Below are 21,589 nucleotides of genomic sequence, written 5' to 3'. Positions count from 1 at the left end.
AAGTCCCAAAAGTTGTTAAGCAACTGAATAAGAAAACTTATAAGAAACATTATTGAAAACTTTGTGGACTATTGTAATAAACATCCAATTGTCCCCTTCCTTCCTAGTTCCTCAACTGTTTTTCTATTGGCTGATATTTAGTTATTATGTACCTAGAATATATCTATTAGGATAAAAATCACGAAACCTTTACATTATTTTTAGCAAAGCTTAGTAGTAATGATTTCTTATAGTTCTGCACCCCACCCCTCCCAAATATTAATTTAGATTTATTTAGCTTTATTAGTCGGAGTGTCCAATACTAGTCCCCAAAGTTTTAAATTAAACTCTTATTATTCATTAGCTTTACAACTTTGGGGACTTTTATTGAATTTTGATTGGTTGTTTCATTAAGTATAATGTCCAAACGTTTCAACCACTAATTGTGTAATTGTAAAGAAGGGGTGATTTTGTGCATCATCATTGGGAATGTATATAGATTTATCTGGCATTGTCTTATCCCTTTAGATTCCTGTTCCATTGTACCGCCCTCCCCCCTTCCCTTGCTGTTACCGTCATTCTTATTATTTCTGACGCACCCGACAGTCCAACAGTTCGCGGCTGAACCCTAATCTGGCCACCAGCGGCGGCAGCAGCAGCGCGGCTAAACTATTATTTACTATTAGAACATTGAAATTATTAAATTTATTTTCAAAATAAGAGGAGAGTGGTTCTGTCAAGGTTCTAAAGGTATAAGCCAATGTCCAATAAATTGATGTAGATTACAATTAGTGGTTGAAACGTTTTGACACTCAACTGAATGAACAAACGTCATTAAAAGTCCTCAAGATTGTTAAGCCAACGAATGAGAATAATAATAAACAGCCCAATGGCCCCACACACACAAACACACACACATACACACACATGCACCTACTTGTATAACAGTTCAAACCATAGTTTTAAAACAAACAAGGATGGCAACATCCATAAACGATTGGACAAACGAACATTAACTAAATAACTAGATAATCAGAATATAAATGCATTAAAGTCGAAACAAAATTTCAAGTACATTTGTTGAAAAACTGTATAAATACATGATAATATTAAAAGACATACTTACAATTTTAGGACTTGATTATATAGAGCCTTTGCTAATCACATTGTATTTCGTTGTCTAGGAATCAGTATTCCAAAAATCAGATCAATCGGATAATTATATCACATTAAAATTTGTAGATAAAAAATTAAAAATCAAAATCTTTAAAATGGACATACGGACACAGAGTTGCTACGCTTTCTGAATCGTACTAACTACTACAAAAATCACCATGCAAAGTTTAAATATCAATAACAATTCTAATATTCTGATTATTCAGTTCTGACACTCTACAAGTGTTAATGTTCATTTGTCCTACCATTTCAGAGCTTCGCTTTTATGATTGTTGTCATCCTTGTTTTACCTCAACATTAAATTTGATGAAGATATTTCAAGTATTAAACATGTAAAAAAAAATCCGTCAAATGAAAATTGAAAAATCCGTGAACTTTAAAAATTAAATTTTAGTTTTTATTGGCATATGAAGAATGAAAATGTAATAAGCATCAACTAAGGTAAAATATTTAATAAACAAGGATGACAACATCCATAAATGGAAAAGCTCAACAAATTGTCGGGCAAATGAACTGCAAGCAATTGTAAAGTGACAGCCAGGGAGGGAGGGGACATTGGACTGTAAATTACACTGGTCCCAAAATTTTTTGACATTTTTGTTTGATTAAACAACTTTTTGGGACTCAATTTGTTTTTCAAAAACTAGCAAAAACTTTTCAACCATTAATTTAAACCCACAGAATTGATATTTTGTTAATTTGCAATTATATTATATCTTATTTATCACCAATTTTCTTATAATATCCAAATGGACAGCGCTTACAATTAAAACCAACCAAACAGGGATGTAAAGGGATAAGACAATGGCCGATAAATTATTGTACAACGCCATTGATTATATACAAATTACTCCTTCTTTAGATTACAATTTGTGGTTAAAATGTTTGGATACTCAACTTTATGAACAAACCAATCAAAATATAATAAAAGTCCCCAAAGTTGTTGAGCCAATGAATAAGAAATTGTTATGTAAAGCTTTGGGGACTATCATGATAAACATCCCATTGTCCCCACCCTCCCCACCAATCAACAGTGTCTAAACTTCTCTACAAATAGTTTTAATCTAGAAATGTGTAATTTTGTTTTAAGTAACATCCTATTTGCCTTAAATCTTGCTTCTACAATTCGTTATCATCTCAAAAGTCTTTTAAAAATCTTAATGAAATAGTTGTGTTATTTTTTAAATTTTTGTAATGGCTAATTTAAGGGTTATTCTAGTGTGAGAGACGGACGTTACTTAGTTTAGATTGTAGAGAAGCTTCTGGTCATGTAAAGGAAATAAAGTTGCAGGTTTTGTCGTATTTTCACAGTAGCTTTTGAAAGGTTATTTTAGGTTAAGTTAGGTTAGGTGACTGTCCCGCCGGGTTAGGCAATTAGCCCCGCAGTGTTAGAGCCCCCCCTTAGGGGCTAGAAATAGGAGAAAAGCTACTTTAAAAATAAATATCCCCCTTAAGTTGCGTTGCCAGAAGAGGAAGAGGAAGGTGGCAGAAAATAGCCTAAAACCATTTTGATGTTTAAATATCAAAATATCCTTAAGGTATATTATCCAGAACTCATATTAAGTTTCTATAAAATGGAGTAATCCACACATGAGTTCAGTTGTTGAGATCCTAATAGATACACAAAAAACTTTTTTAAAGGTTAAGTTTTTTCTAAAATTAGGGTTAATCTATAACCGTTTAATCACAACAAACAGTTAGTCCTTTTCAACTTAAAACTTAACAGGATATAACAGTATCAGTTAGGTAAGATTTGTAAAGGATAGCAACTCTATAATCATTACCAGAAAGTCCAATGAAACCATGCAGATTTTTAAACCTTTTTGACAACTTTTTTTGTATGATATCTTTATCCTATTCATCCTTTAACAACAAGATATAATATTTAAAGCAAGGCATCTCCATAATCAAGTCCTAAAAATGTCGCTAAACAGTATATGAATCTGTATTTAATATTTTTTATCTCATTTAATACAATTTTTTAGGCATAAAAATTGATATTCTGCTAGCTTCTTAAGTACTGACCCTCTAGAAAAGTTTATGTCCATGTACATGAAATAACCTCTGTCTTTAAAGCTTTGCTTTTATGGGTATTGACATCCTAGTTATAATAGGATAGAAATGGCAATTCAGCATTAGAGTACCAACACTTAAATATAATAACCAATATCTTTCAAAACATATTAAGAGTCAAGGATTGATTATATCCATAAAACCTTTTAGAACATATAAAGCATCTTTCTAAGACTTAATTTAAAACCTCTTTAAGACTTTAACTGACAGACAAAGTAACTTAAAAGTAGCTAAGCTAGTAAACAAAATTAAAATTATAAATAAAAAAACTTTAAAATCTAAAAATTCTTATTTTGAAAATCATGAATCATACAATAATCAATTTTTATAAAAAAGGCACAATATTTTGAAAAAATAAAGCATTGTAGGTAATCATTCTGTTCACCCAAAGCTGTTCAGTTCTGTAATAATTGTTATATTAACTAATCAAAATTATATTGGAATTAATAACAGATATAAGATTTAAACAGATAAACTGGAAATATTAATAGATGGACGAATGAAGCTAAAAATTAAACGAAAGTTTTTTTTGTCTGTTTATAGAGATTTTTAGATTAGATATTTTAGATAGGCAGATAAGCAAATATATATATATATAAAGATATGTTTAGATAAATAAAATTATATATGTAGATAGAAAGATAAACATCTCCTGCCATATTTAAATAGATATAGATTTAGAATTAAGAATTATAATAGGGATACATTTATGATATAATTAGATAATAAGCAAAGTAAACAAATAGCAGTTACTAGATGTATATACAGAGAAGTAAATTAATAAATACTCCTTATCTTTTATTACCCTTTTAGGAGGGGTCTGTGCTCCCTAGGCACTTTGAGGGAATGCACGGATAAATATAACTTTTTTGTTCTTCATTCTTATTATCACAATGATTTATTTAATTGTTTTACCTTGTTATAAGTTAATTAGACTAACACATACGGTTACACTTTCCTTCTGAAAAAATTAATTTTAAAACCATTTCAATTTTTCATTGGATTGCCAGTACTATGCATAAAATGTAATTGTTATTTAATGGGAGGAAACATAAAAATAGCCTGAAACAATCCAAGAATCAAAAAATTTTAAGTTTTCCTAAATTTTAAACTCAGGTTGATCAGTGGGGAAAGGGATCTTAATTTTTTAAGTTATATATACTTAGTTATTTATCTGACCTAATGAAAAAATACATTAAAAACCGAATGAAAGGTTAGCATGAACATACTTATATTATTAACCAAGCTTACCATGTTCTCTAAGTATTTCTACTATTTCTCTCTTTCCTTTTATTATTTCTTCAGTGTCCCAAGGATATTCATTAAGAGCCTCATCCAGAGCTGTGTTCCCTATGATATTTATTGGTTATTTAATAATATACATATATTAACCCTGTCAAAATTTTGCCATGTTAAATGATAATAGTCAGGTAGTCATAATATGATTACAATATTATTAATATTGTTAATATGTCAGCAATATGACTTTTATTTAGTTTATAAAGTTGGCATAAACTATATTTGAATTGTACACATAAACATAATGTTTACAAGGTAAATGGACAAGCAACATAGCAAAGTATTACTGAGTAGAGAGATAGATAGATATAGAAATAGAGAAAGAGAGGGATAGAGAGAGAGAGAGAGAAAGAAAAATTTACGTATTCGTGCATAAGATTGATAAATAGATAGATAGTTAGATAGAGAGATATATAGATAGATAAATAGATATATATTTATATATATATATATGTATATAGATACATATATATAGATAGATAGAACAAACTGTAACTAAAGATATACAAGAGATACACTATATAGTATAGTATAATAATAATATGTAACTAACCATCATTATCTGTATGGTTGACATCAGCTCCATTATCAAGGAGTAGTCTGACTGTTTCTGTCTTTCCATACTCTGCTGCAACCATAAGACTTGTGTCACCTAGATATAAATATATTAGTTATATTATATATTCTTTAGTTCAGAGTAGAGTTATAGATATACAGAGAATGGTGTACAGAGATCAATATTCAGACTATAGATAGATAGATAGAATATACTAAATATACACTATATAGTAAAATAATATTATGTAACTAACCATATATATCTTTATGGTTGACATCAGCTCCATATTTTAAAAGCAGTCTGACTGTTTCTGTCTTTCCATGCCATGCTGCCCACATAAGACTTGTCATTTCTAGATATAAATATATTAGTTACATTATATATTCTTTAGTTCAGAGTACAGTTATATATATACACTAAGATATATGTGGAGAGATAGTTATAGATAGATCGAAAGTTAAATAAAAAGATAGTAAGATAGATAGAGAGATAGTGTGGTATCCGCCTAGGGTAAATGGCAGACACCAGAGTTCGAATAAAGACTACGGCAGTGTGAACAGACGTGGACACCTTACTATAGAGAAGCTACGCTTCTCTAGCATTCACTAGACAAGAATCAACATCTATTTCAGTTGTCACTTTATTGGAGGTTTAAAGGATACTAAAGCTATATACAACAAACATTAACTACAATGGATAGGAATAAATAATCATAACATAAAAGCATTGTAATACATATACAATAGTCAGTTTGGGCAATCATGGTCCCCCATCCCTGGAAAGGGTGGGGGGAATTAAGAATACAGTTAACCATAATATGAATACATATGGATTAGGAATAAAGATAGTTAAAGATAAATCATACAGTAAAACATAGATAATTGCAATGGTTAGGTAGATGGCTATCCCTGTCTGGGGCAGGCAGGATAGCCCATGGAGCAGCACAATAGGTAGATAAGCATAGAGGGGTTGAGTGGTAGGTCTGGGTACTAAAGAGGGAAGGTTTGATGATTACTTGTGACAACAACAGTCTGTGTGGGGGTGATTATATTAGGTGAGGGCAGGTTTAGATCCTTTATCCTCAGGGTTGAGGTGGTGCTGATAACTTGGTGGTTGAAGGGGAAGGTTCCGGTGCTTAAGATGGGAGAGGGAGGGGTAACACCCCTCCCTCCATTTGCAGGACAACTGAGAGATAAAATCAGTACCGTTATCTGACATCTTTTCAGGTGGCTTCATAACTGTAGAATAACAGGATTTAACTAGGTGCGTAGCATCACTATAATGTCTTGGTTTCTGCATGGTCCAGAGCTGCCGCATACCACAACTCTCCCCTCGGAAGGCTGGAGGGGTTGTCTGCACCGCCAGACTTCCGACAGTGGTTGCGGCCTTCAGTTTGTTGTCCTTGTGGAATGGGTCCGCCAGGATACCAGTTGCTGGACGGTGGTGGACTCCAGCCCTCCCCAGGTCTAACGGAATCGGCTATATCTGCTGGAGTAGCTGGTCCTGTTGGATCTTCTGGCCGTTGGATGTGTACCTCTGAGGCCACCCTGGCAACCTCCAGGGGTGGCACAGCACATGAGGGGGCTTGGACCAACAGCCGCCTGGTATACACCTCTGCAGGTTTCTCCACTGGGCTGGTGGTCTCCATCGTGTTGGTCACCTTGCTGCTGGCAGGCTGGCTACTGGATGCAGGCGCAGTTTCTTCGCCCTCGGGGCTGGTCAGGTTCATTCGGCTTCCAGGGTCTCTGTCAACGCGGGCAGGTGGTGGTTGCCATACTGTAGGAGCGTTGCCTCCTTCAGGCTCATTCTGGACATTGGCAGGGTGGTGCATGGCAGTCCGACCTGCGGGGTAGGGAAAGGTAACAGTCCACCCTTTATGCCGGAGGCTGTCTTGGATCTGCAAGGGTGGCTCCGCTCTAGTTGGCTGGGAGACAGGCCCATCCACGGACACTGCTGCTAGTGGACTGGAGGCACAAGGCTCCGGATTTCCTCCCCTAGCCTGAAGGGGTCCAGGCACATTGTCTCCATCTTGGGTAGACATAATTGTTGGGGATCCTCTACTTCTATGGTTAGGCTCGGCACTTGGCGCATCTAGTTGTGTTACTCCCCAGGCAGCGGTCAAAGCTTCTTCAGTTTGGCTGGTAATGGCTGATATCCTGGCTCCTGGGGCAGATGCAGGGGGCGCAGGCAAGTTTGGCCCAGCCCAAACTTCCTGGTACACCAGTGCAATGCAATTACCCTGGCTTGGTTGAGGGAGGTAGACAGCTGGATGCAGTTGAGGGTGAGGGACAGCTGGACTCTCCCTGCTGGCTGGGGGCTCTGGCTGGCTGGGGGTGACGGGTGTCACCCCTTCCTCTGGGGCTGCGGGCTCATTCCGGGGTCCAGGTATCTCGGTGGCGGCGACGGTTGTCGCCCCAGGCACCAGTGTGGGGGCGCTGGATAGCACCCCCCAGTCTTCACAGGGGTCCAGGTCTCTCGGTGGCGGCGACGGTTGTCGCCCCAGGCACCAGCGTGGGGCGCTGGATAGCACCCCCCAGTCTTCACAGGTGGCGGCGACGGTTGTCGCCCCAGACATCAGCTTGGTGGTGCAGGGAAGCACCTCTCGTTCCTTCCAGGTGGCGACGCCGGTTGGCGTCCCATACATCGACTCAGACTCGCTGGGTAGCGCCCCTCGGCTCTTGCTGGGGGTGACAGGGGTTACGGACACCGGTCCCCTGTGATTGAGGCTGAGGTCCAGGCCAACCCGGTTGGGTTCAGCCGCTCCTCCCAGCACGTTGATCCTGGCCACTATGGTCCCAATCTGAGACACAGACTCCTGGGTAGCCGCGGCCCCAGCGGCGGCAGCTAGTTGGGGTGACGGCTGGGCATCTCCCTCCAGGTGGACCTGGGTGGCAGACTGGTTGCATGCAGGTTGTTGGGCGGCCTGGTGTTTCTTCATTGCTTGGTCCCAACCGGTTCTACACTTGGCGGCTGTGTGGCCGTTGAAGCGGCAGCGCCCCTTCGTCCAGCTGGGTCCCATCAGGCCGGCTTCCCCAGGGTGTATCAACCTGCCAGGTCTCTCCTCCTCCAGTTGGGGCACCAGCTGACAAACAGGGTCTCCCCTACTAGGGGTCAGGCGGTGCTGGGCTGCTTGTGGTGGCTCCTTGGTTACATTCAGCCTCCTCCCCATACACACAGGTTCCTTCCATCCAACAGCGGCTCTCCTCCCCTGGGTGGCGAGGCCAGCCTCGGCCTTAGCTTCTGCAGGTGCTTCTCCACATGAGGGATCCTGCCTCTGGGTATGCCAGGTAGTTGGTAGCAAAGGCCGTTGATGGTGCCAGTCGGAAAGGGGGCTATGATCTCTGGGGGGTACCTGTGGCCAGTGTGTGGACAGGTACCCACAGGTGGACCAGCAAGGCCCAGAAGATGCCATACTGATGGTAGCCTGAACTGTATTCCGGACTGTCAGCAGATTGTTGGTAGCCACCTGAGTTGGGCCAGAGTTGCCAGCTGGTATTGCGTCCCTGCCAGGCTCCGTCAGCTGCTGGTGGGGAGCCCCTGCGGTGGTTCTGGTTTTGGCAGGGGGTGGCCTTCTTATTGACTTCCCTAGTTTGAGCTCTGCATCCTGGTGGGCCTCCATCTTCAGCAGCATGGGGGAACTTGGCTGGGACAACAAAGTAGCGGCATCTGGTCTTGGAGTGTGGGGGGACAGCCTCACTGCTGCTGGTCAACCCTGCTCCCTCCGTGCTGGGTAAAGTCTTCCACTGCAGCAGGTCACCAGTCCCCATCCTTAGGCCGGTCCCCAGTCGTTCCATGCCTGGGGGCTCCCAGGGAGGCTTGGATGGCGGCTCCCCCACCGCCAGGTATGCGTCGGGCATCTGGGTGAAGGGCCTATTCCCCTGGGACAGCTCCCCATCCTCCAGATTGGTGAGGCCAGTGCCAGGGAGGACCTTTCCACCCCAGAAACAGGTGGTACTGGCCCTAGGGCTGGGCCCCTTTGGAGTCTCAGTTCTGGTAGTAGTGTCCATCTTGGGGCTGGCCACTAAGTCTCTGAAGCTTGTCACCTTCTCATTAGGCTCAGTTGCATCGTTCAACACCCCCAGGAGGACACCTACAGGTTCAGCAATCTCCAGTCCAGTATTGCTATTTCTCGTACGTTGAGCACCAACTGAACAGGAGCTGTGCAGCGGACATTCAGTCACCCTTCCAGACAAGGGCATCTCAGGGACCAGGGGTCTGTGACCTGGCATGTGTTTGATGTTCACTGTACTCAACACAGTAGGCCAAAGTAATAACAGAAGCAGTATCTTGTAGATATAGGAGCAGAGTAGAGTAGCCGCACCGCAAGGAGGTTCGAGCCGGCTCACCCCTAGTATAAATACTATAGCTGTGTAATTAGGGTGGTAGTCCACGTAGCCGTAGGCTCGGTCCTCCTGGCTCAAGAGTTTCTGTGGCTGGCGCGCCCCCATGATAAGTAGCAGGGGGTTGGTCTGTGGGTGCCAGCGTCTTGTTTAACTGTTGAGCCTGAGTTGTTCTCCTTTCCAGTATAGCTCTTGATTTCTGTGGTAACCAGCGGATCTTAGCTTAAAGGTAACAGGGAATATGTTAGGAATCCACAGATGTCTCTAGGAGCGTATCCGCTAGTAGATATATGGATAGGTAGGCTATCTATATATATACATGGCTACACGCCCATATATATATATATACGTGTATAGGAATATCCCCAGAGCTAGCTAGCTTTTCCTCCTTGCTCCAAAAAAAATCACGCTTCCTCTGTATATAGTTCACAACTATGAAGGTCGATGGTCCAGGTACACACCACCACTGCCCAGTGTGGGGCAGCAAGTCAGGCTATGTCCACAGGGTGGGCGTACTTTCGTTCAGTTACCATATCAGTTTCCAGTGTTGTTTGGTGAGGTTAGTATTCACTTACTTGTACCCATGATACAAAAAAACAACCTTATTTATCACTTGGGTATTTATATATACATATATTTGTTTCACTAACCATTCAGCTTTGAAGTAGGGTTGGCAGGCTAGGAAGATGTTGAGGGTCTGAGTGGGTTTAAGGAACTGGTTTAGTTTTCCTTATCACACTGTAGACAGGGAGGGAGGAGCTGGCAAGTTTTTCTCCAAAAAAAATATCTCTGTTGTATGCTATAGAGTGGCCCCTCTCCTGTGTGGGTGTGTGTGTGGGTGTGTGAAATCTCCTGTCCTTGCAACGCGCGTCCGCACCGTCAAATCCGCGCACATGGGGAAAACGCGCTCTCACCCCTCAACTCGCTCTCTCATTGGTCCGCTTCGTCCGTTGGATTTATGATATTTTCCGCACTCTGTTGCGCTACCCGTGAATGGCGCTCTGTGTGTCCGATCGCTAGCCCCACACTACAGACGGACTTAGTCTAGTGTGGGTAGGAAGGGGGAAGCGCGTGAGGGGACGGGGGTAACTCCGTCCGTTTCCCCTGTGAGGGAGGGAGGTAACTGTGTGCTGGTGTAATAGTGCCTTTTCTTCTTAATCCTAGGCTTATCTATTATATCACCCTGATTGTATTTGCCTTCAATGGAGAGGGGCTCCTCCCTTTCCCTTGGAATAAGGGGTGTATTGTTGTTGTGCTATAGGCTTGAGGTGATTTGATTGTATATCAGGGTCTTTATTATATTACATCTAGCTTCTATTTTTGTCCTTATCACAATTGCATAACAGATTTGTTTACCAACTCTGTTCTATTTTTAGCTGTTATCACAATACACAATAAATCCAAGCCTGTTCTATTCTTAGATTTATCACAACACAACAATTTGTTTGCCAAGCTTTGCTCATAAATCTATTGTTTAGCCATCACATCAGGGTGGTAATCCCTGCAATGTAACATAATATCTGTTTTTCTAGATGGGTGGCTGCGTTGTAGCCTCTCAGGATACTTGGAGTTGACGTAGTTTTTCTCTGTTCTGGTGCACTACACTCGTATGTTGGCTCGCAGCTTGCAGCTATGTGGCGTGTTTCAGCCTATCGGCGGCAGGGAATGTCCCGTCCTGCTAGCGCCGCTTGCAGCTATGTGGCGTGTTTCAGCCTATCGGCGGCAGGGAATGTCCCGTCCTGCTAGCGCCGCTTATCCAAATTCAGCTGATGGCGGCAGGGAATGTCCCGTCCTGCTAGCGCCACTGGTTCGGATCCTGCTATCTCTTGCAGTAAAATTGGCCTATTTTCAGCCGTTTACACTTATTTGGCTTGTTTCAGCCGGTCCGCAGGCCTGTTTCAGCCTTTTGAGCGCTCAATTCTCCGTTAGATGTCGGCGCTTCTCGCGGTTCTTCGTCCAGTTTCACTTCCACAACTGCCGGATGCAGAGTTAGACTTGCTGTCCAGGGTGGGTAATTCAGGTTGCTTGTGTCAGTTTTGCCAGTTTCACTGCTGGGAGTACCTTAGCCTCAGCTGCGCGTCTGCTCTACACTTGTGGTTCGCCGTAATCTCACACAGCTGTCACCAAAAGTTGTGGTATCCGCCTAGGGTAAATGGCAGACACCAGAGTTCGAATAAAGACTACGGCAGTGTGAACAGACGTGGACACCTTACTATAGAGAAGCTACGCTTCTCTAGCATTCACTAGACAAGAATCAACATCTATTTCAGTTGTCACTTTATTGGAGGTTTAAAGGATACTAAAGCTATATACAACAAACATTAACTACAATGGATAGGAATAAATAATCATAACATAAAAGCATTGTAATACATATACAATAGTCAGTTTGGGCAATCATGGTCCCCCATCCCTGGAAAGGGTGGGGGGAATTAAGAATACAGTTAACCATAATATAAATACATATGGATTAGGAATAAAGATAGTTAAAGATAAATCATACAGTAAAACATAGATAATTGCAATGGTTAGGTAGATGGCTATCCCTGTCTGGGGCAGGCAGGATAGCCCATGGAGCAGCACAATAGGTAGATAAGCATAGAGGGGTTGAGTGGTAGGTCTGGGTACTAAAGAGGGAAGGTTTGATGATTACTTGTGACAACAACAGTCTGTGTGGGGGTGATTATATTAGGTGAGGGCAGGTTTAGATCCTTTATCCTCAGGGTTGAGGTGGTGCTGATAACTTGGTGGTTGAAGGGGAAGGTTCCGGTGCTTAAGATGGGAGAGGGAGGGGTAACACCCCTCCCTCCATTTGCAGGACAACTGAGAGATAAAATCAGTACCGTTATCTGACATCTTTTCAGGTGGCTTCATAACTGTAGAATAACAGGATTTAACTAGGTGTGTAGCATCACTATAATGTCTTGGTTTCTGCATGGTCCAGAGCTGCCGCATACCACAATAGTAAGATAGATAGAGAGATAGTTAAATAGATAGATAGATAGATAGATAGGTAATAAATAGATAAGTAATTTTGAGAAAATGATATTTTTTAAATTATAGGATATTTTTTGATTCAATGTTTTGAGTACAGATACAATTATTTCTACCCAAAGCAAATCAAATATTTCTCATTTTACAATTATTAACTCTTTGAAAAATTTTAGTAAATTTTTAAAATTGTCACATTATCTAATAAATAATGTATATGATTTTAACTAATCTTAATGTAACAGCTTCTGTGACTGAAATTTCTTTAATCTTTCTATATAATAAATATTACCTTCATCGTCAGTTTGATTAACAGAGAAATTACCAGTTTTCAATATATTCTTTACTTCAATAATATATCCAAGTTTTGATGCTGTAATCAAAGCTGTAAGAGAATTAATTGTATTAATAGCCAATCTAAAATATGGAATGCTTTATTTAAAGTTACATCAGTCTTTAGTACATTACAATCTTTATGAAATGAAGGAGGAAAACATGAATTGGAACAGATTTCTAAATATTGTTGAATGTTAATTTATACATTATTACTTTAAATATGTCAATGTTCATTTGTTGCATCCTGGTTTATTTTTATTTTCCGTCCATATTTATTAAGAAAAATTTATCAAATTTATCAAGAAAAAGGTTTATTTATCAAAGTTTTATTATTGAATGTTTACCTCCTGTCTTGTAGTTTACTTCAGATGCTAAGAAATAAATAATTAATTATTTCATTTTGCTTCAAAATCTAATAAGACTGCTTTTTCTTATATGTGTGTGCTTTAAAATTAATTCAAATAAAATATTTTTTTATAAAAATAGTCATACCTCCACATTGACTTTGTCCAAAATCACCACCATCCTGTTTAATTTTCAACACAAAATGAGAATCACCACCAGCCTTTACAAGAGGTGTTCTTCCTGATTATAAACATTTTATTTTAATAATGAATCTTGTGATTTTTACCAAATTTAAAATGTATATAAAATCATTTCTCGTATTCATTCGAATCCAGTGGATAGAAACCGGTTCTCATCAATACGAAAAAACTATGTCTAGCATTGTATCATATCCAGTTTTCTACGAATATAGAAATGTACAATCATAAGATTAAAACCAGTTTTTTTAGCCAGGTTAAATTAAGCAATACTTTTAGCTCATTAAAAAAAAACACCCTGTAGTTTTAATCTTATGATTGTACATTTCTATATTCGTAGAAAACTGGATATAATACGATGCTAGACATAGTTTTTTCGTATTCTTGAGAACCGGTTCCTGTCCACCGGATTTGAATGAATACGAGAATAGTTATTTCTCGTATCGTATTATAAACGGATTTCCGCGGATATAGAATGTACAATTATAAGATAAAAACTACAGGGTGTTTTTTTTTAATGAGCTAAAAGTATTGCTTAATTTAACCCACTTGCCATTGACAGAAATTAATAATCTATATCTTAATTTCTTCATTGATGTGGGACATTTTGTATGAGAAAAAAATATTTAGTGATTTTCAACAAATTCTGCCTTAAAAACCGGTTTTTCTGAAGTACCTATATTTGGATCATGACAAATTTTAAGAGTATGCAAAAATCTTCCAAATATAGGTACTTTAGAAAAACCGGTTTTTAAGGCAGAATTTGTTGAAAATCGCTAAATATTTTTTTCTCATACAAATTGTCCCACATCTATGAAGAAATTAAGATATAGATTATTAATTTCTGTCAATGGCAAGTGGGTTAAATTAAGCATAACTTTTAGCTCATTAAAAAAAAACACCCTGTAGTTTTAATCTTATAATTGTACATTCTATATCCGCGGAAAGCCGTTTATAATACGATACGAGAAATAACTATTCTCGTATTCATTCAAATCCGGTGGACAGGAACCGGTTCTCATGAATACGAAAAAACTATGTCTAGCATCGTATTATATCCAGTTTTCTACGAATATAGAAATGTACAATCATAAGATTAAAACCAGTTTTTTTAGCCAGTGCCTCCGGCACCTTGGAACTAAAAAACTAGTTTTAATCTTATAATTGTACATTCTATATCCGTGGAAATTCTGTTTATAATACGATACGAGAAATAACTATTATTGTATTAATAAATTTCACCTTCTTCATCTTGTATGTTTATATCTTCTTTGTAAACCATTACCACAGTATCAAATAAGTTGATACATTGGGAAAGATACTTTCTACAATCATCTGAAATATATTATAGAAAATTTTATAGTTTTTTCATTTTAACCCTTACAGATCGGGGAGGGGGGGGGGTTAATATTGACCCCCCTCCCCCTCTAGTTTTTTCAATGTCATTTTTTTTTGTAGTTAAGATAGAGAGTTGTGACTTCATGACTTTTTAAGTTTAGTAATTATACGTTGGCAAGAGTTGATTTTATTAAGATATCTGGTCTCTGTTGGTCGTGGTGTCCAGTCAAAGTCAGTTGGGTAGCACCAAAATTTAAAAAAAATTCTAAATAAATCTTAATTTATACATTATGACTTTTGTGAATAAGGTAGAAACCTAAATTTTTTTTTGGTGAATACTGAGATATCAATGATCTAATGAGAAAAGTGGTGTTATGACCGTTTGACCGCACCCTGACCAACTTTATGACTGATTTTTGTCCGGCTTTTCCTACAGACATATAGCATGAATATCGTGGCTTCTATTACAGCTAGAGACCTATAATTTTTTTTGGTAAATCCTTGAGCAACAATAAACAGATAAAATATTAATTGGCGCCGCCAACCGACGTTTTACTGCCGTAACCGCCGAAAATAGCGGTTTCTATTATTTGCCGTTTTTTGGCGATGATCAGAAAAAGTAATTTTTTTGTTATGAAAAATTAAACTTTGTCCTAAAATTTGGTCATCCTAGCTACAAAATTGGCCGCTTTACAGCTGTTCTAAAATTTAGCGGCTGGCAGCTAAAAAGCGGCTAAGGAGCGACCTGACTGTTATGACTAGAAAAAGTAATTTTCTCTAAAAATACACATGAACCACCAGAAAAAAACAGAAGCCGAGATAGAGGGGGGGTCAAAATGCCCCCCCCCCCCCCCCCCGATCTATTAAGGTGGAAATTGGGGCCCGATCTGTAAGGGTTAAGCATGCTTAAATGTTGTAATCTGCATCATTTGGTTGGACAACCAACCTATATTTATTAGTGCATATTTCCAGGTAGTAAGGGAGGCTACAATGGATCAAATAAAAGGGGCCAGTTGAAAATAATCATGAAAGATTTAGCAAGATTTTGGAGACTTTGGCTACTTTTGCATTTAATACTGAAATTGTTATGATCCTAGCAGACAAAAATCTATAAAAATAATAAACACAATTTCTAGCAGACAAAATTATTTATGTCTAATAGAATTATTATGGCTGGTTCAAAAAATATTTTTTCCAAGAAAATATCATCTCATGTATTGAAACTCTACTGTGATATTTATGTAATAAACAATCTAAGGACCCTAATGTGTTAACTTGAATCTAGGTGGCAGATAATACTATAGGGGAAGGGATGACAAAGTTCTAAGGGCGATTTTTCTATTCATTAATTAAAGAAAGTTTTCTCCATTGTGATGCACTGGTAACCTAATTTTATCCTGGATGAGTAAAAGGGGTTATAAAGATACATGAAAATGGTAAATACCGCTGATTTGTCAACTGAATGACATGAATAATTAGTTGAGGGTTTATTGTCTAATGAATGTTACTTAAAGTGAGCCTGCAAGAAATACACCGCTCTTACTTCTGTTAGAATTCAGTTAACCAAAAGGCTATATCTGCTCAAAAACCAATCACAGTTGTGATGGTTTTAGAGTTAATTCATGGGAAAGTTTTAAGCTATTTCCTTCATAGAATCTAAAAGAGCATCTAATATTCTATAATACATAATAAAACAATATCTGTTCATCAGAAGCTTGGTATCTTGGTAACCACTGAGCTGAGTGGGTTCTACTCTACAGGGAATATACTTACTGGTCCTGTAGTGATTTTAAGCTATTTTCTTGTATACAAGAACAATTAATTACATCACTATGGGGCGAATTTGAGAAATTTTTAGATAAATTTTTAGATAAAATCTCAAATACCTATTTCACAAAAGACTTTGGTGATTTTTAGAAGCTTGAGGTCAACCAATTTTATAAATGTACTTGTTATTGTACATGTTTAGGTTGACATGTGGAAAAAAAGGTAGAACTGGGCTTTAAGATCGATTCTATATTTATAGGAGTTGGACTTCCCATTAACTATGAGGAAAGCATCTAGGTAACAAATCCACAATGTAGCAAATTTAATTTGACTATTACCTTGTTCAAATTCATTACAACCTCTAATTGATCTGCATACATCAATTGTTGTATGAAAAGCTGTCAAAATTTTCATATCATTCCTAAATAATTTTATAATGGTTCAACGTTTTTTATTGGCATTTTTCTAATTTAAAATTTATTTTCTATGCAATAACTGCTTGCCTTATTTTATTATGTATAATTAGCTGTGTAAATCATATTTTCCCTGTAAAATGACTGTCATAGCTTAACTGACAAACAAATGGACTAAATAATGTTTAAATTAGATGTTTATTTTCAAAGTGATAGATTGGGTAGTTTTGCTAATAAAAAATATAAACTTGCCCTGTTTTTGTCCACATTTTGTGTTTTGGTCTGCATCTTGAAATAATTTTCTCTGCCCATTCAAGTTTGTTATCTGGTTTCCCAAAATCAGGGCTGGCACTGTTGATAATTTCATGGAGAGTAGATACAACTAATAATATGAGTATTTTTGTAGACATTAAATGGAAAAGCTTTTTTGTAATGAAATTTTACATTTCCAAGCTTTATATTTGGCTAATGTTAGTTTACAAAGTCAAGATAGATTTATATTTTAGGATATCATACAGAGCAGCTAGTCAAATATATAACAGTTAGGGAGTTGAATCCATTTTTATAGAAGCAGAAATATAATCTATGATTATGGTTTGGACCCTCTAAAACTGTAATCTACCTTTCCACTTTCCCTTCTCTTGGTGAAGATATCTTCAACGCCGATACGATTTTTGAAATGTAAGATTCTACTTTCCCCTCTCTTGGGGAAGATATCTTCGACGCCGATACGATTTTTGAAATTTAAGATTCCACTTTTGCCTCTCTTGGTGAAGATATCTTCAACAAGAGAGACAAAAGTGGAATCTTATATTTCAAAAATCGTATCGGCGTTGAAGATATCTTCACCAAGAGAGGGGAAAGTGGAAGGGTAGATTACAGTTTTAGAGGGTCCAAACCATAATCATAGATTATACTTCTGCTTCTATAAAAATGGATTCAACTCCCTAACTGTATAAATCTTGGAATTCCCCTGTTTGCACACATAAATTTTAAATCGATACAAGGTGTTTTCCCTCAAATCTACAAGGTGTTTCAATAAACTGCGTTTTCCAGATTTTGAAATGAACCAGAAGGAGCATGAAAAAAATAATTATAGCTCCATATTCTCTGTAAAAATGTACATACCATTTACCTGAGTTTTTTTTTAGATATCTCTAAAAATGCGGCCGTAGTGAAAGGTAAATGTATGGTTAAAATGATGATCTTAAATCTGTGGCTTGGTTGTAGTACTCCGGCAAAGTAAAGCGTGACAGATTTAGAGATGTCAAAAACGTCAAAAATCATAAAAAATCATGAAAATTTCTTGTTTCTCGACGTTAGAGACCCATATGGAACTTAAAAACTCATTTTAGACTATAGACTATGGACTAAAAATCCAGGCTGAATCTTCATGCCATTTCTAAAAAGGTATAAAACATCGTTTTAGCCCAACTGTAGTCCAAATAAAGGCCTCCGTGTCAAAGGGTAGCTTGAAAGTTGTGTGAATTTTGATCCTGCGGTTACTCATGTTTCTAAGGAAATGGGGCCTCCCGGCAGCCGATCTTCATTCAATGGACTTTTGGGCCTGGGGCTACTTTGAAGCGGTGATTGATGCTGGCAACGATTTTATTCAATGATCTAATAGTCATATACATAATTTGCTTCCCAGTTTTTAAAATTTAATAAAATCTTTAAAATTGACGATTTTATGTTCATTTGTTTGCAATTTAGAAAAAGTCTCTTACTGGTTGTTTCCCAAAACCGGAAAGTGCAGGGTTTTTTTTAAAACACCTTGTAGTTTTCACCATAAATATAATATAAATTACAATAAACTATAAATGATATGGCAAAAAATCCATTTAATAATTTTTAATTTGCCTCATAAAATCTTTTAAAGGATGCAAACATTTTGTGTGGTATATTTCTATTTTAATTTACATCATGGAATAATTTCCAAATGAAACATTCTAATGAAACATGTAAATAAGAATACTTTCCTAGAGACTCTGGTTTGTTTTCCAAAAGATTACATACACTGTCATTTCTAAATAATAAATTTTTTAATGTAGTAAGTTATATGTTATATAAGTTTTACTGACGTTAACCTAAACTTTTAAAAGTTAAAGGAAGCCTACAAGAAATACACCAATTTAAATAATAATTGACTGCCACATGTAGACCCAATACCCCAAATTTGAAGCCTTTAGCTTCAAAATTAAAAAAAAAGTTTTAGACATTTATAAATGACATTTTTAGCTACATGAAAATTTAGTAAGATTTCCATTAATTATGATGTAAATTTCAAAATTTAATTTCATTGCCTAGAAATATAATTATAATCTTATTTTTGTCAGAAAGTTAGGTTACCTGTAACTGCTTAAATTTTTGCAATAAAAATTATTTTTTTAAATCACTTTAACTTGCATTGTACAGAAAGTAATGTAGTATTTCCAGCCAATCAGAAGGCTGAATTAGCCTAACAACTAATCACAGTTTAGCTTAAATTAGTTTAATTTGTTTTTGCTATGATTTTAACACTTACAAACCAAATTTTTTTATAGAGATTTTTACTATAAAATGTGATGAGTTCTATTAAAATTTCTGTTATTAGCAATGGAAATCTTTCATAATTTTCATGTAAATAAAAATATCATTTTGAAATGCTCATATTTTTTTTATTGAAGCTGAAGGCTTCAAAGTTTGTGAATTGGTTCTACTTGTGGGAGTCTTTCAGCAGTTAAGGCGTGGTATTTCTTGCAGGCTTCCTTTAAGATATGTTCAAAGAAAAACATCTGAAACCCAAAACTTGGTTATTTTCTGTGAAAAAAATGGGGGATTGTAGATCTCTCAATAGCTCTTGGTGTGGGGCGCATATGTGTTTATGATGGTTAAATTTAATAATAGATTATATAAGATAAAAGATGTTTAACTATAGTTTATCTTGGGAATATAAATGAGGGACAAATATATTTTTTTATAATCAAAAATTGAGCAGTGGCGTGCGAACCGAAGGGGGCATCTAAGGCAATCGCCCCCCCCCCCTAGTGACCAAAACGCCACCCCCCCCTGCCCCCCCCTAGCAACCGCCCCCCCTGCCCTCCCCCTAAATGTTAAAAAATGCCCCATTTTGCCCCCCCCTGGTCAACAAAAATGCCCCTTTTTGCCCCCTTCCCTACAAAAAGCAAAACTATCCCAGTTTCCAAAAAAAGATCAAGAAATACTCCAAAAAATAAATTTTGGCGCTTCGCGCCAAACAGACAGATACTATTCATTTAACCTTAAGTTTTTAAATTAGTGTAGAAATTAGGTTATAATCTTTTTTCACTGAACATAACAAACCAGGTTATAGGAAGAATTTTATTTTGTATACCAAAGAAATTTTGTACATCCCCAATGATGATACACAAAATTACCCCTTATATAGATTACAATTAGTGGATGAAATGTATGGAAACTCGACTTAATTAACCAACCAATCAAAATTCCATTAAAGTCCCCAAAGTTGTTGAGCCAACCATAGACGTCCAAGGGGGGGGGGGGTAATGGGGCAATTACCCCCCCATTTAAAATTTACTTCTACCCTGGGGGTGCTGTAGGCACCCCAAACCATTTAGAAGGGGGTACTTACACCCCCCCCCCCAAAATAAAAAAATCTCTAATAAAAAAATTTTTTGCGGGCTTCGCCCCAGGGTAAATTTTTTTTGGGGGGGGGGGCAATAAACTTAATTTACCCCTGCCAACAGATTTCAGGGGGGGTAATTACCCCTCCCCCCAAGCAAATTTTACCCCCAGGGTAAAAATTTTGGGGAGAGTAAAAAAAATTTTACCCCCCCCCCAAAAAAACGAATTACCCCCCCTTAAAAATTTTATACCCCCCCCCAAAAAAAAGCTTGGACGCCCCTGGAGCCAACGAACAAGAAAATTTTATATGAAATATTGGGGACTAGTGTAATAAATAGGTTAATTTATCTTCTGTACTATTTTTTCGACGATGCTTTCTAGCTCCCTTCCATTCGGTCATTGCAGGGTGGGGCACTTTGATTTAGGGGGGGGCAAAATTTTACAAAATCTTCAAAATGCCCCCCCCTAGACAAAGTGCTTCGAACGCCACTGAAATTGATTTAATTCAAGCAATTTAAAGTATGACAAATATGCAAAATAAAACATTTTTTTGATATATTGCACTATATACACCTTAATTTTACATTAAAAATGGAGCCTTCTTAATATTATAAAAATAAGATTTGCCTATATTTTTATACTTTACTATACACACCCCACCCAAAGGCTTGTTAGATTAGAAAAAAAATGTGGAAATGGTTTACACATGCAGGATGTACTGGGACCTTATGGTGAGTTCAGAACATGCTTTCCCTAAATTGAATTAGTACCTTCCCATAGTAGAAAATTTTTAAATTACTATTGGTGATCAAATTTTACTTTTATTTCTAGAGTACTTTCACCTAACCACCTTTATTGTGTTATTTTGTCTTTCATGTTCTTCATGCAAATTCGTTCACATTACAGTTGAATTGACATATATTGGAGCTTTCTAACAAGGTCTCTAACATTTTTCTCGCTCTAATACTTTTTGAGATCTCTTATTTCAAAGTATTGCTGTAAAATCATCTTTTACACAGCAAAAAGGTGAAACATAAAATTAAATATTTTAGAGAAAGCTATGATTATAAGAATTTTAAAATCAGACATCAAATATAAATGAAATGGACAAATAATAAACACAAAATATATTTTAAACAGAAATTATACAGAAAATTTTTTGGCAGCCCTAGT

General features: G+C 37.3%; 2 protein-coding genes across 2 annotated transcripts in view; both read right to left on the bottom strand.

Moving 5' to 3' along the window:
- Positions 1–563: 563 nt before the first annotated feature.
- The window catches only part of LOC145306971 (uncharacterized), a 51,987-nt gene continuing 30,961 nt past the window's right edge, over positions 564–21,589 (bottom strand). The window contains exons 11-20 of the mRNA XM_080149312.1: positions 18,789–18,839; positions 16,739–16,821; positions 14,538–14,630; positions 13,246–13,338; positions 13,098–13,124; positions 12,710–12,802; positions 5,340–5,438; positions 5,081–5,179; positions 4,480–4,578; positions 564–658 (exon numbers count right to left, since the gene is read on the bottom strand). Coding sequence (XP_080005438.1) covers positions 564–658; positions 4,480–4,578; positions 5,081–5,179; positions 5,340–5,438; positions 12,710–12,802; positions 13,098–13,124; positions 13,246–13,338; positions 14,538–14,630; positions 16,739–16,821; positions 18,789–18,839 — 832 coding nt within the window. The remainder of the gene's footprint in view (positions 659–4,479; positions 4,579–5,080; positions 5,180–5,339; positions 5,439–12,709; positions 12,803–13,097; positions 13,125–13,245; positions 13,339–14,537; positions 14,631–16,738; positions 16,822–18,788; positions 18,840–21,589) is intronic.
- Positions 5,463–10,129, bottom strand: LOC145307512 (uncharacterized). The gene is made up of 3 exons (XM_080149968.1): positions 10,077–10,129; positions 8,668–10,038; positions 5,463–5,471 (listed from the first exon to the last, which is right to left on the bottom strand). The coding sequence occupies exons 2-3, from the start codon at positions 9,532–9,534 to the stop codon at positions 5,463–5,465; spliced, it is 876 nt and encodes a 291-aa protein (XP_080006094.1). The 5' UTR covers positions 9,535–10,038; positions 10,077–10,129.

Source organism: Acartia tonsa, chromosome 15 (assembly GCF_053477335.1).
Source record: "Acartia tonsa isolate MP-2025a chromosome 15, ASM5347733v1, whole genome shotgun sequence".
Taxonomy (NCBI): Eukaryota; Metazoa; Arthropoda; class Copepoda; order Calanoida; family Acartiidae; genus Acartia; species Acartia tonsa.
This window is presented reverse-complemented; position numbering and strand designations above follow the sequence as displayed.

What these genes read in the sequence shown, in the direction of transcription:
- LOC145307512 (XM_080149968.1), bottom strand. Translation starts at nt 9,534, where the DNA reads ATGGGGGCGCGCCAGCCACAGAAACTCTTGAGCCAGGAGGACCGAGCC.